Source organism: Entelurus aequoreus, linkage group LG07 (genome assembly GCF_033978785.1).
Source record: "Entelurus aequoreus isolate RoL-2023_Sb linkage group LG07, RoL_Eaeq_v1.1, whole genome shotgun sequence".
NCBI classification, from domain to species: domain Eukaryota; kingdom Metazoa; phylum Chordata; class Actinopteri; order Syngnathiformes; family Syngnathidae; genus Entelurus; species Entelurus aequoreus.
In genome coordinates this window covers 16,886,904-16,900,841 of record NC_084737.1, presented here as the reverse complement: position 1 = coordinate 16,900,841, position 13,938 = coordinate 16,886,904, and the positions used below count along the sequence as shown (strand labels likewise).

General features: G+C 37.6%; 1 protein-coding gene across 2 annotated transcripts in view; it reads right to left on the bottom strand.

Moving 5' to 3' along the window:
- zgc:77375 (uncharacterized protein LOC402927 homolog) overlaps positions 1-13,905 on the bottom strand; it is a 28,415-nt gene extending 14,510 nt beyond the window's left edge. The window contains exons 1-4 of one of the 2 annotated variants that reach the window (XM_062052720.1): positions 13,545-13,905; positions 1,768-1,971; positions 1,567-1,679; positions 1,382-1,475 (exon numbers count right to left, since the gene is read on the bottom strand). In XM_062052720.1, coding sequence (XP_061908704.1) covers positions 1,382-1,475; positions 1,567-1,679; positions 1,768-1,971; positions 13,545-13,655 — 522 coding nt within the window. In that variant the 5' untranslated portion in view covers positions 13,656-13,905. The remainder of the gene's footprint in view (positions 1-1,381; positions 1,476-1,566; positions 1,680-1,767; positions 1,972-13,544) is intronic. The other variant, XM_062052721.1, reaches the window with a different exon arrangement.
- Positions 13,906-13,938: the final 33 nt, after the last annotated feature.

The window sequence follows — 13,938 nt, the reverse complement described above, 5'->3', positions numbered from 1 at the left end:
CATAATAATGATTTTCATGTGTCATCATTCATATGTGCTGTCAAATAGTGATCTTCATGTGTCATAATAATGATCTTCATGTGTCATCATTCATATGTGCTGTCAAATAGTGATCTTCATGTGTCATAATAATGATCTTCATGTGTCATAATAATATTCATGTGTCATAATAATGATATTCATGTGTCATAATAATGATCTTCATGTGTCATCATTCATGTGTGCTGTCAAATAGTGATCTTCATGTGTCATAATAATGATCTTCATGTGTCATCATTCATATGTGCTGTCAAATAGTGATCTTCATGTGTCATAATAATGATCTTCATGTGTCATCATTCATGCGCGCTGTCAAATAGTGACGTCATGTGTCATAAAGATGATCTTCATGTGTCATCATTCATATGTGCTGTCAAATAGTGATCTTCATGTGTCATAATAATGATCTTCATGTGTCATCATTCATGCGCGCTGTCAAATAGTGACGTCATGTGTCATAAAGATGATCTTCATGTACCATAATAATGATCTTCATGTGTCATCATTCATATGTGCTGTCAAATAGTGATCTTCATGTGTCATAATAATGATCTTCATGTGTCATCATTCATGTGCTGTCAAATAGTAATCTTCATGTGTCATAATAATGATCTTCATGTGTCATCATTCATGCACGCTGTCAAATAGTGATCGTCATGTGTCATAAAGATGATCTTCATGTACCATAATAATGATCTTCTTGTGTCATAATAATGATCTTCATGTGTCATCATTTGTGTGCTGTCATAATAATGATCTTCTTGTGTCATAATAATGATCTTCATGTGTCATCATTCGTGTGCTGTCATAATAATGATGATCATGTGTCATAATAATGATCTTCATGTACCATAATAATGATCTTCTTGTGTCATAATAATGATCTTCATGTGTCATCATTCCTGTGCTGTCATAATAATGATGATCATGTGTCATAATAATGATCTTCATGTACCATAATAATGTTCTTCTTGTGTCATAATAATGATCTTCATGTGTCATCATTCGTGTGCTGTCATAATAATGATCATGTGTCATTATAATGATCTTCATGTACCATAATAATGATCGTCATGTGTCATAATAATGATCTTCCTGTGTCATAATAATGATCTTCATGTACCATAAAAATTATCTTCTTGTGTCATAATAGTGATCTTCATGTGTCATAATAATGATCTTCATGTACCATAATAATGATCTTCATGTGTCATAGTAATGATATTCATGTGTCATAGTAATGATATTCATGTGTCATAGTAATGATCTTCATGTGTCAAATAGTGATCTTCATGTGTCATAATAATGATCTTCATGTGTGTTGTCAGTAACGTCCTCTCACCGGCAGTTTGGGTCTGCGGTTGTGGTCCACCATGTCCAGAAGTGGGAAGGACTCCCTCAGCATGTCCACACTGATGACGTTCTTGAAGCCCAGACTGAAGACCACATGGATCACAAACATTTGTCATCGCTCATCGTGTCGACCAAAATGCACGTCTTCAAGTCAGTGACAAAGAAAGAAAATACTTTTTAGCAATTTCCAGAACTGGTCCTTGTCCGGACACCAAGACACACTTGTCATGGAACTTCTTGAACATCCTCAGTGGACTGTGAGACATGATGACCTGGTCCTGGCTGACCTGCAACACACACGTGTCATCAAGTACACCTAGTACTCGTGTGTTGAAGGAGTACACCTAGTACTCAAATAGTACACCTAGTACTCACTGGTACTCCCAGGATGTGAGACAACTGGTCTGCCTTCTTCTGTCTCAGACAGTTCCCAGCGTTGGTGACAAAGACCAAGGGCACCACAAAGTCTCCTCCTGGATCCACCAACTTCTGAACGGCCTTCTTGGCAGCCGGGATAAGCATCCTTCCCCGCAGCAACACTCCGTCAATGTCCAGCAGCAAACCGAACTGTGGCTGCGGCTGGAACACAACACACTTTGAGTGTAAGACGCTTCATGGTTATTATTATCAATAATATACAGTATTTAATTATATGAGTGTAAGACACTTTATGGTTATTATCAATGATATACAGCAGTGGTCCCCAACCTTTTTGTAGCTGGTCAATGCTTAAAATGTATTTATTTTTTTCATAAAGAAATACAATCATGTGTGCTTACGGACTGTACCCCTGCAGACTGTATTGATATGTATTGATATATAATGTATATATTGTGTTTTTATGTTGATTTAATTTAAAAAAAAAAAAAACATTTTAATTTCTGGCACGGGGCCGCGGCCCGGTGGTTGGGGACCACTGATATACAGTATTCAATTATATGAGTGTAAGACGCTTTATGGTTGTTATTATCAATGATATACAGTATTCAATTATATGAATGTAAGACACTTTATGGTTATTATCAATAATATACAGTATTCAATGATATTAGTGTAAGACACGTTATGGTTATTATCAATAATATACAGTATTCAATCATGAGTGTAAGACGCTTTATGGTTATTATCAATAATATACAGTATAACACTCATACCATTGAATACTGTATACTATTGATAATAACAACCATAAAGCGTCTTCCACTCATATCATTGAATACTGTATATTATTGATAACAACAACCTTAAAGCGTCTTATGCTCATATTATTGAATACTGTAAATTATTGGTAATAACCATAAAGCGTCTACCATTTATATAATTGAATCCTGTATATTATTGATAATAACAACCTTAAAGCGTCCAATGCTCATATTATTGAATCCTGTATATTATTGATAATAACAATCTTAAAACGTCTTACATTCATATTATTGAACACTGTATAATATTGATAATAACCATAAAGTGTCTTACACCCCTATCATTGAATAATGTCTATTATTGATAATAATAACCATAAAGCGTCTTACACTCATATTATTGAATACTGTATATTATTGATATTAACCATAAAGTGTCTTACACTCATATTATTGAATACTGTATATTATTGATAATAACCATGAAGCGTCTTACAGTCATATTATTGAATACTGTATATTATCGATAATAACCATGAAGTGTCTTACACTCATATTATTGAATACTGTATACTATTGATAACAACCATAAAGTGTCTTACACTCATCATTGAACACTGTATGCTATTGATAACAACCATAAAGCGTCTTACACTCATTGAATACTGTATATTATTGATAATAACCATGAAGCGTCTTACACTCATATTATTGAATACTGTATATTATTGATGATAATCATAAAGTGTCTTACACTCATATCATTGAACAGTGTATATTATTGATAACAACCGTAAAGTGTCTTACACTCATATCACTGAATACTGTATATTATTGATAATAAAGTGTCTTACACTCATATCATTGAATACTGTATATTATTGATAACAACCGTAAAGTGTCTTACACTCATATCATTGAATACTGAATATTATTGATAACAACCGTAAAGTGTCTTACACTCATATCATTGAATACTGTATATTATTGATAACAACCGTGAAGTGTCTTACACTCATATAATTGAATACTGTATATTATTGATAATAACATAGTGTCTTACACTCATATCATTGAATACTGGAAAATATTAATACTAATAACCATAAAGCGTCTTACACTCATATTATTGAATACTGTATATTATTGATAATAACCATAAAGTGTCTTACACTCATATTATTGAATACTGTATACTATTGATAAGAATAGTGTCTTACACTCATATTATTGAATACTGTAAATTATTAATAATAACCATAAAGCATCGTACAAGCATATCAATGAATACTGTATATTATTGATAATAACCATAAAGCGTCTTACACCCATAATATTGAATACTGTGTATTATTGATATTAACAACCATAAAATGTCTTACACTCATCATTGAATACTGTATATTATTGATAGTAATAACCATAAAGCGTCTTACACTCATTTCATTGAATACTGTATATTATTGATAATAACCATAAAGCATCTTACACTCATACCATTGAATACTGTATATTATTGATAACAACCATAAAGTGTCTTACACTCATATCATTGAATACTGTATATTATGGATAATAACCATAAAGCTAGAACTCAACACACTTTGAGTGTAAGACGCTTTATGGTTATTACTATCAATAATATATTGTATTCAATGATGCGTGTAAGACATTTTATGGTTGTTATAATCAATTATATACAGTATTCAGTATTATGGGTGTAAGACGCTTTATGGTTATTATCAATAATATACAGTATTCAATGATATGCGTGTACGATGCTTTATGGTTATTATCAATAATATACAGTATTCAATAATATGAGTATAAGACGCTTCATGGTTGTTATTATCAATAATATACAATATTCAATGATATGAGTGTAAAATGCTTCATGGTTGTTATCAATACATTATCATGACCAAAGCCTGTAGAAGCAGCAGAATGACACATTTATTGTACACTCGCCATGCACCAAAACAATGTGAACGTATTTTTGTTTTTGTTGTTGAAACAAGCACAAACAAAAGTCTTGTTCATCAGCCATGACACAGGTGTCAAACTCAAGGCCGGGGGCCATCTCTGGCTCACCACATCTTTGACGTGGCCCAGCTTGTCATTTAACATAGTTTAGTTTGACCCAATTATATGAGTGTAAGACACTTCATGGTGTTATTATCAATAATATACAGTATTCAATATTATGAGTGTAAGACGCTTTATGGTTATTATCAATAATATACAGTACTCAATAATATGAGTGTAAGAGGCTTTATGGTTATTATTATCAATAATATACAGTATTCAATGATATGAGTGTAAGACACTTTGTTATTATCAATATTATACACTATTCAATGATATCAGTGTAAGACACTTTGTTATTATCAATAATATACAGTATTCATTGATATGAGTGTAAGACACTTTGCTATTATCAATAATATACAGTATTCAATGATATGAGTGTAAGACACTTTATAGTTGTTATTATCAATAATAAACAGTATTCATTGGTATGAGTGTAGGACGCTTTACGGTTATAATCAATAATATACAGTATTCAATGATATGAGTGTAAGACACTTTATGGTTATTGTAAATAATATACAGTATTCAATAAAATGAGTGTAAGACGCTTTATGGTTATTATTAATAATATACAGTATTCAATTATATGAGTGTAAGACAGTTTATGGCTATTATTAATAATATACAGTATTCAATGATATGAGTGTAAGACACTTTATGGTTGTTATCAATAATATACAGTATTCAATGAAATGAGAAAAACACTTTATGGTTGTTATCAATAATACACAGTATTCAATAATATGAGTGTAAGACACTTTATGCTTATTATTAATAATATACAGTATTCAATGATATGAGTGTAAGACACTTTATGGTTGTTATTATGAATAATATACAGTATTCAATAATATGAGTGTAAGACGCTTTATGGTTATTATTAATAGTATACAGTATTCAATGATATGACTGTAAGACACGTTATGGTTGTTATTATGAATAATATACAGTATTCAATAATATGAATGTAAGACTCTTTATGGTTATTATCAATAATATACGGTAATCAATTATATGACTGTAAAACGCTTTATGGTTGTTATCAATAATATACAGTATTCATTGATATGAGTGTAATACGCTTTATGGTTATTATCAATAATATAAAGTATTCAAAAATATGAGTGTAAGATGTTTTATGGTTATTATTATCAATAATATAAAGTATTCAATAATATGAGTGTAAGACACGTTATGGTTGTTATCAATAATATACAGTATTCAATGATATGAGTGTAAAACGCTTTATGGTTATTATCAATAATAAACAGTATTCATTGATATGAGTGTAAGACACTTTACGGTTATAATCAATAATATACAGTATTCAATGCTATGAGTGTAAGACGCTTTATGGTAGTTATCAATAATATACAGTATTCAATAATATGAGAGTAAGATGCTTCATGGTTGTTATCAATAATATACAGTATTCAATGATATGAGTTTAAGACGCTTCATAATTGTTATCGATAATATACAGTATTCAATAATATGAGTATAAGACGCTTCATGGTTGTTATTATCAATAATATACAATATTCAATCTGATCTGTTGTGTAGGACTAGATGTTACAATCCCCTAATGCATACTTGAGACACCTATGCGACTTTGTGGGATGGTCAAGTGAGTGAAGGCATCCTCTGGGTTATCAAGTGGGCGCCCCCCATCCTCAGTGTTTCGCTGATAGGCCCACGACACCTCCAGAGGGTTCAGCAGTGAGTCCCAGCGTCCCAGGATCACTCCCTAGATGCCATCACTCACTTGAAAGCCCAGGTGGAGTCCCTTCGCTTGACCCACAGCCACTGACTCCCCTTTTCAGCGGCTTTTGAGAGGTCTTTCACTGCCTGCCGGTGGGCCTTCCCTCGCACTCCCATTTCCCTGAGGAGCCTGGATGTTGAGGTGGCCACGAATCCTCTGTAGCCTACTTCCACTGGGCGTACCCTCGCTTTCCAGCCTTGTTGTTGCGCATCGGCTGCAAGCTCAGTGTACCTCAACTTCTTGCGCTCGTAGGCCTCCTCCATTGCACTCTCCCAGGGCACCGTGAGCTCTATGATGTACACGAGCCTGAGCGAAGCTGACCACAGAACAAGATCTGGCCGCAGGTTGGTGGACGCAATGTCAACTGGGAAGCAGAGTCTCTGGCCCAGGTCTGCCAGCAGTCTCCAGTCCCGTGCCCCGTCTAGCTGTCCAGTGTCTGGTCTTGTGGGGGTGAGGTTGGCTTGACCCTCGCCCTCCCGGACAAATGTTGTTGCTTGCCAACGGGATGACGAAGGAGGAAGGGCATTGACACTTGTCCGTCGACTTTCCGGCACTGCTGCAAGACACTTTAGCACCTGGTTGTGCCGCCAGGTGTAACGGCCTTGGGTGAGGCTGGTCTTGCAGCCCACCAGGATGTGCTTCAGTGTTACTGGACTCGGACACAGAGGGCATGTGGGGTCTTCACCATACCACTGGCTGAGGTTTTTTGGAGAAGGCAGGACATCGTAAGGCAGCACTGATGGTAAAGCTTGCCCTGAATGCCTCTATCTCCCACAGCTCTTTCCAGGAGATCTTCCTCTTCTCTACTCCTTCCCATGTCATCCACTGCCCTTGTTTTGCCTGCGCCACAGCTTGTGCGCACCTTCTTGCTTCTTCTTCCCGACGAATCTCCTGGACCACCAGCTTGCGTCTCTGAGATGGAGTGGCCTTGCTCCAGGCTGGTGTACTGGCCCCAAGGCCAAGACCACTCCTCCCCTGCTGTACTCGGCCCACAATGTCTCTGTGCCTGAGTGCTGCTTTAGCCTGCTCCGTTGCAGCCAGTGGGGTCCACTTCCTCCCAGTAGCCAGGATGGGGGCAGCTTGGGCTACAAATGGATCACTCGAATCCAGTAGCATCATCTCCAGTCTGACTTTGGCGCACTTGAACTCCTCTGAGAGACTGGAAATGGGCAGTTCTAACATTCCTTTGCCGTAGAGTCCAATACTGCTGAGGCACCTGGGAAGGCCAAGCCACTTCCTTGCATATGAGCTAACCAGTCTCTCCAGCTTTTCCACCTTAGAGAGCGGGACTTCATAGAGGGTTAGTGGCCACAATGATGAGTGTAAGATGCTTCATGGTTGTTATCAATATATTATCATGACCAAAGCCTGTAGAAGCAGCAGAATGACACATTTATTGTACACTCGCTATGCACCAAAACAATGTGAACTTATTTTTGTTTTTGTTGTTGAAACAAGCACAAACAAAAGTCTTGTTCATCAGCCATGACACAGGTGTCAAACTCAAGGCCGGGGGCCATCTCTGGCTCACCACATCTTTGACGTGGCCCAGCTCGTCACTTAACATAGTTTAGTTTGACCCACCACATCATTTATTGTGGATGTCAATATCATGTATGTAGTCTGCCACATCATTTGAACTTTGCACCTATAACAGTCTGGATGGTTCTTTTCCTCTTTGGTCCGCAGGACACGACGTCCAGTTTCCAAAAACACTTTGAAATGTGGACTCGTCAGACCACAGTCCATCTTAGATGAGCTTGGGCCCAGCGAAGCCAACAGCGTTTCTGGGTGTTGTTGATAAATGGCTTTCGCTTTGCATAGTACAATTTTAACTTGCACTTACAGATGTAGCGACCAACTGTGGTTACTGACAGTGGTTTTCTGAAGTGTTCCTGAGCCCATGTGGTGATATCCTTTACACACTGATGTCGCTTTTTGATGCAGTACAGCCTGAGGGATCGAAGGTCACAGGCATTATCGCTTACGTGCAGTGATTTCTCCAGATTCTCTGAACCTTTTGATGATATTACAGACCGTAGATGGTGAAATCCCTAAATTCCTTGCAATAGCTGGTTGAGAAATGTTGTTCTTAAACTGTTGGACAATTTGCTCACGCATTTGTTGACAAAGTGGTGACCCTCGCCCCATCCTTGTTTGTGAATGACTGAGCATTTCATGGAAGCTGCTTTTATACCCAATCATGACACAATCACGGGGGGGCGTGGTGCAGTTGGGAGAGTGGCCGTGCCAGCAACCTGCGGGTTCCTGGTTCAATCCCCACCTTCTACCCACCTCGTCACATCCGTTGTGTCCTTGAGCAAGACACTTCACCCTTGCTCCTGATGGGTCGTGGTTAGGGCCATGCATGGCAGCTCCCGCCATCAGCGTGTGAATGTATGTGTGAATGTGGAAATAGTGTCAAAGAGCGCGATACAAGTATAACCCATTTACCCACCCGTTCTAAATTAGCCTGTTCACCTGTTCCAAATAAGTGTTTGATGAGCATTCCTCAACTTTCTCAGTCTTTTTTGCCACTTGTGCCAGCTTTTTTGAAACATGTTGCAGGCATCAAATTCCAAATGAGCTCATATTTAAAAATAAAAAAAGTTCTGCAGTTCGAACCATTAATATCTTGTCTTTGCAGTCTATTCAATTGAATATAAGTTGAAAAGGATTTGCAAATCATTGTTTTCTGTTTTTATTTACCATTTACACAACGTGCCAACTTCACTGGTTTTGGGGTTTGTATATGGTTCGCCACTTCAATTATTTGGCCTGTCACATCATTTTACGTGGTTCGCCACGTCTTTTAAGTGGCCCGCCACATAATTTACGCGGCCTGCACAAGTTTCGCTGCAAAAACTGAAATCTAAGATGAAATATCTCAAATAAAGGTGATATTTGCTTATTTTCTGTCTGATAAGATCATTCTTCTCACTAAGCAGATTTTATGTTAAGAGTGTTTTACTTGTTTTAAGTGTTTTGGTCCTAAATGATCTCAGTAAGATATTACAGCTTGTTGCTGAGATTTGATGACCTATATTGAGTAAAACATGCTTGAAACTGGAATATCAACTGTTACGTTAACATACCAGGCACGTTCTCAGTTGGTTATTTATGCCTCATATAACGTACACTTATTCAGCCTGTTGTTCACTATTCTTTATTTATTTTAAATTGCCTTTCAAATGTCTATTCTTGGTGTTGGGTTTTATCAAATAAATTTCCCCCAAAAATGCGACTTATACTCCAGTGCGACTTATATATGTTTTTTTCCTTCTTTATTATGCATTTTCGGCCGGTGCGGCTTATACTCCGGAGCGACTTATACTCCGAAAAATACGGTAAAACAGATGACAGCCAAATGGACTTTGTTGTTTTATTTTTTTGATTGATTGATTGAAACTTTTATTAGCTCCCGCCATCAGTGTGTGAATGTGTGTGTGAATGGGTAAATGTGGAAATACTGTCAAAGCGCTTTGAGTACCTTGAAGGTAGAAAAGCGCTATACAAGTATAACCCATTTATCATTAGTAGATTGCACAGTTCAGTACATATTCCGTACAATTGACCACTAAATGGTAACACCAGAATAAGTTTTTCAACTTGTTTAAAGGCCTACTGAAACCCACTACTACTGACCACGCAGTCTGATAGTTTATATATCAATAATGAAATCTTAACATTGCAACACATGCCAATACGGCCGGGTTAACTTATAAAGTGCAATTTTAAATTTCCCGCTAAACTTCCGGTTGAAAACGTCTATGTATGATGACGTATGCGCGTGACGTCAATCGTTGAACCGGAAGTATTGGTACACCATTGAATCCAATACAAAAAGCTCTGTTTTCATCTCAAAATCCCACAGTAATCTGGACATCTGTGTTGGTGAATCTTTTGCAATTTGTTTAATGAACAATGAAGACTGCAAAGAAGAAAGTTGTAGGTGGGAAGCGGTGTATTAGCGGCTGGCTACAGCAACACAACCAGGAGGACTTTGACTTGGATAGCAGACGCGCTATCCGACGCTAGCCGCCGACCGCACGGATGATCGGGTGAAGTCCTTCGTCGCGCCGTCGATCGCTGGAACGCAGGTGAGCACGGGTGTTGATGAGCAGATGAGGGCTGGCTGGTGTAGGTGGATAGCTAATGTTTTTAGCATAGATCTGTGAGGTCCCGTTGCTAAGTTAGCTTCAATGGCGTCATTAGCAACAGCATTGTTAAGCTCCGCCAGGCTGGAAAGCATTAACCGTGTAGTTACATGTATATGGTTTAATAGTATTGTTGATTTTCTGTCTATCCTTCCACTCAGGGGTTTATTTATTTTGTTTCTATCTGCATTTAAGCACGATGCTATCACGTTAGCTCCGTAGCTAAAGTGCTTCGCCGATGTATTGTCGTGGAGATAAGTCACTGTGAATGTCCATTTCGCGTTCTCGACTCTCATTTTCAAGAGAATATAGTATCCGAGGTGGTTTAAAATACAAATCCGTGATCCACAATAGAAAAAGGAGAGAGTGTGGAATCCAATGAGCCAGCTTGTACCTAAGTTACGGTCGGAGCGAAAAAAGATGCGTCCTGCACTGCACTCTAGTCCTTCACTCTCACGTTCGTCATCCACAAATCTTTCATCCTCGCTCAAATTAATGGGGTAATCGTCGCTTTCTCTGTCCGAATCGCTCTCGCTGCTGGTGTAAACAATGGGGAAATGTGAGGAGCCTTTCAACCTGTGACGTCACGCTACTTCCGGTACAGGAAAGGCTTTTTTTATCAGCGACCAAAAGTTGCGAACTTTATCGTCGATGTTCTCTACTAAATCCTTTCAGCAAAAATATGGCAATATCGCGAAATGATCAAGTATGACACATAGCATGGATCTGCTATCCCCGTTTAAATAAAAAAAAATCATTTCAGTAGGCCTTTAAGTCGGGGTCCACGTAATCAATTCATGGTATTGTTTTCAATGAAACAATAGAAAGTACGTACTCATATAGTGGTACAGTTGTTATTAGTGAGAATATACTTATTTTAAGGTATTTTTGGGTTCATTGCAGTTAGCTGATTTTACTTGTTTTGGAAAGTCTTGACAAGTTAAAATTTATTGTTCTATTGGCAGATAAATTTGCTTAGTTCAAATAAAATCCCGTATTTTCCGCACTATAAGGCGCACCTAAAAACCTCTAATTTTCTCAAAAGCTGACAGTGCGCCTTATAATCCGGTGCACCTTATATATGGACCAATATTGAGCCACAACAGGTCTCGCAACTACGGGATGCATAACATAACCCCAGCCTCTACTATAGCGTCTATTCTATGCGCCTTATAATGCGGTGCGCCTTATATATGAACAAAGTTTTAAAATAGGTCATTCATTGAAGGTGCGCCTTATAATCCGGTGCGCCTTATAGTGCGGAAAATACGGTACCCTTCATTTTTGTATTTTTTTTTCTTGTTTTTGAACACTGACTTTTTGCAATGTTGGAAATAATGAAGCAATTTCTTGCTTATTGTATTTGTTCTGTGAAAATGTTGACAGAACAATGTAATGCCTGCATTAGCATATGTTCTCCCCTTTAATATTTTCCGATTATGCAACAAGCATTTCTCTGTCGCGGTTATCAAAAAATTAACAAATATCTGCTTGTCATATTGACTAAATTAGAAAGCAAGTAATCTATTACTCTGTTCATAAAAAATACAATCATGCAAACAGTGCAAAGCTTTGTGTTCATAGAGCAGGGGTGTCCAAAGTGCGGCCCGCAGGTAATTTTTTAACGGCCCCGCGGCACATTCTAAAAATACGATATAAAAAAATTAAAAACATAAAAAGTGGTATAAAAGAGCAAACAGGGGAAATGTAGCAAGAACATGTTGCAATATTTACTCTAATAACACAAAGCTGCCATGCAGGCTGTTTCTTTCTTTAAAAAATAATAATGAATCAAAATCAATGTCATTATGAATTATTAACCTATTCAAACCTCCAATTACGTCACATTAAATATTCCACCTTGGAATATTTTGTGTCTGCCATATAAAAAACTAAGCTGTTTTGTTTAAAGGGCCTAAAACGAACAAACAAAAAACAAACAACAAAAGTTATAATTGACGGAAAGATATGAAGTTGATCTTGAGACTGTGTTAAAAGTGAAAAAAAAGTATGATTTATTTTTTATTACTTTACTGAGCAGGACCCTTTTGGATCCCCAAATAATTTTAGTGGGACTTTTTTTTTTTAAGTGTCTATTTAAGTTGCTCAAAAATAATACTGAATTGATGTTGTTAATGAGTTATGCTATGAACTCCAATTATTATATAATCTCAAATATTCCACTTTAAAATGTTATTGGGGGAAAATATTGCATATTTTGTGTTTTTCCTATAAAAAAAACTGGGTTTTCTTTGACAGAAAGAGCATACCACCTAAATCTTGAAAAAAAACACTTTATATTGACAGATAGACCTAATGTTGATCTGGAGATTTAGACCTTGAATAATAATAATACTAAATGTCACATTTTTTATATTTTTTTTACCTAAATCCTTTGGGGTCCCCAGGATGAAGCCTGAGTGGAGGCCTAAATGTATATATTTTTATACATATATTGTATTGTTTTTTTTTTTAAATAAATCTAAATCCTTTGGGGTCCCTAGGATCAAGCCTGAGTGGATGCCTAAATGTATATATTTTTATACATATATTGTATTGTTTTTTTTTAATACATCTAAATCCTTTGGGGGTCCCCAGGATCAAGCCTGAGTGGAGGCCTAAATGTATATATTTTTATACATATATTGTATTGTTTTTTTTAAATAAATCTAAATCCTTTGGGGTCCCCAGGATCAAGCCTGAGTGGAGGCCTAAATGTATATATTTTTATACATATATTGTATTGGTTTTTTTTTAATAAAAAATATAATGGCCCCGGCTTGCTTTGATATTTCAGTGTGCGGCCCTCAGTGGAAAGAGTTTGGACACCCCTATCATAGAGTATAATCACTGCTACCAATAGCGGCGTGGCCCCCATTTAAAATGAGTTTGACACCCCTGACAAACAAGCTGTGACATCTTCAAGTTACGAGCAACATTGAACGCAGCGGCAGGAAATTCAACTGCATTGTCAACAAATATTGTTTTCCAGTATCATACCTTATTAGTTCCACAAAACCCGCAGCGAGAACCGACAACCGCAGCGCTCGTCCTGGCGCGCCCGGTGCCCCCGGAGCGGAGGCCCCGGTACAGCGGGAAGAGCCCCCTCATTGCCCCGACGCCTCGCTAACCTTTGCGGGGGACAACTGCGCTCGTACGAGCCGGTGAGTCGCAGGTACCGGTTGCCTCCCTCCCGACGCTTGTTGGCTCTCGGAACGTCTCGTCTTCAAGCGACGCGGCCTGGTGACGTCAAAGAAGGCGGGGCTTCGCGCCTGACGCAGTTTGGTGACGACACAAGGGGCGGGGTCTCGTGCTGCGTCGGCAAAGTCGGAGCTGCCATTTTAAGACTGATTTTATTGTCTCAAAAGCAACTTACGACGCCGCCACGAAGCAT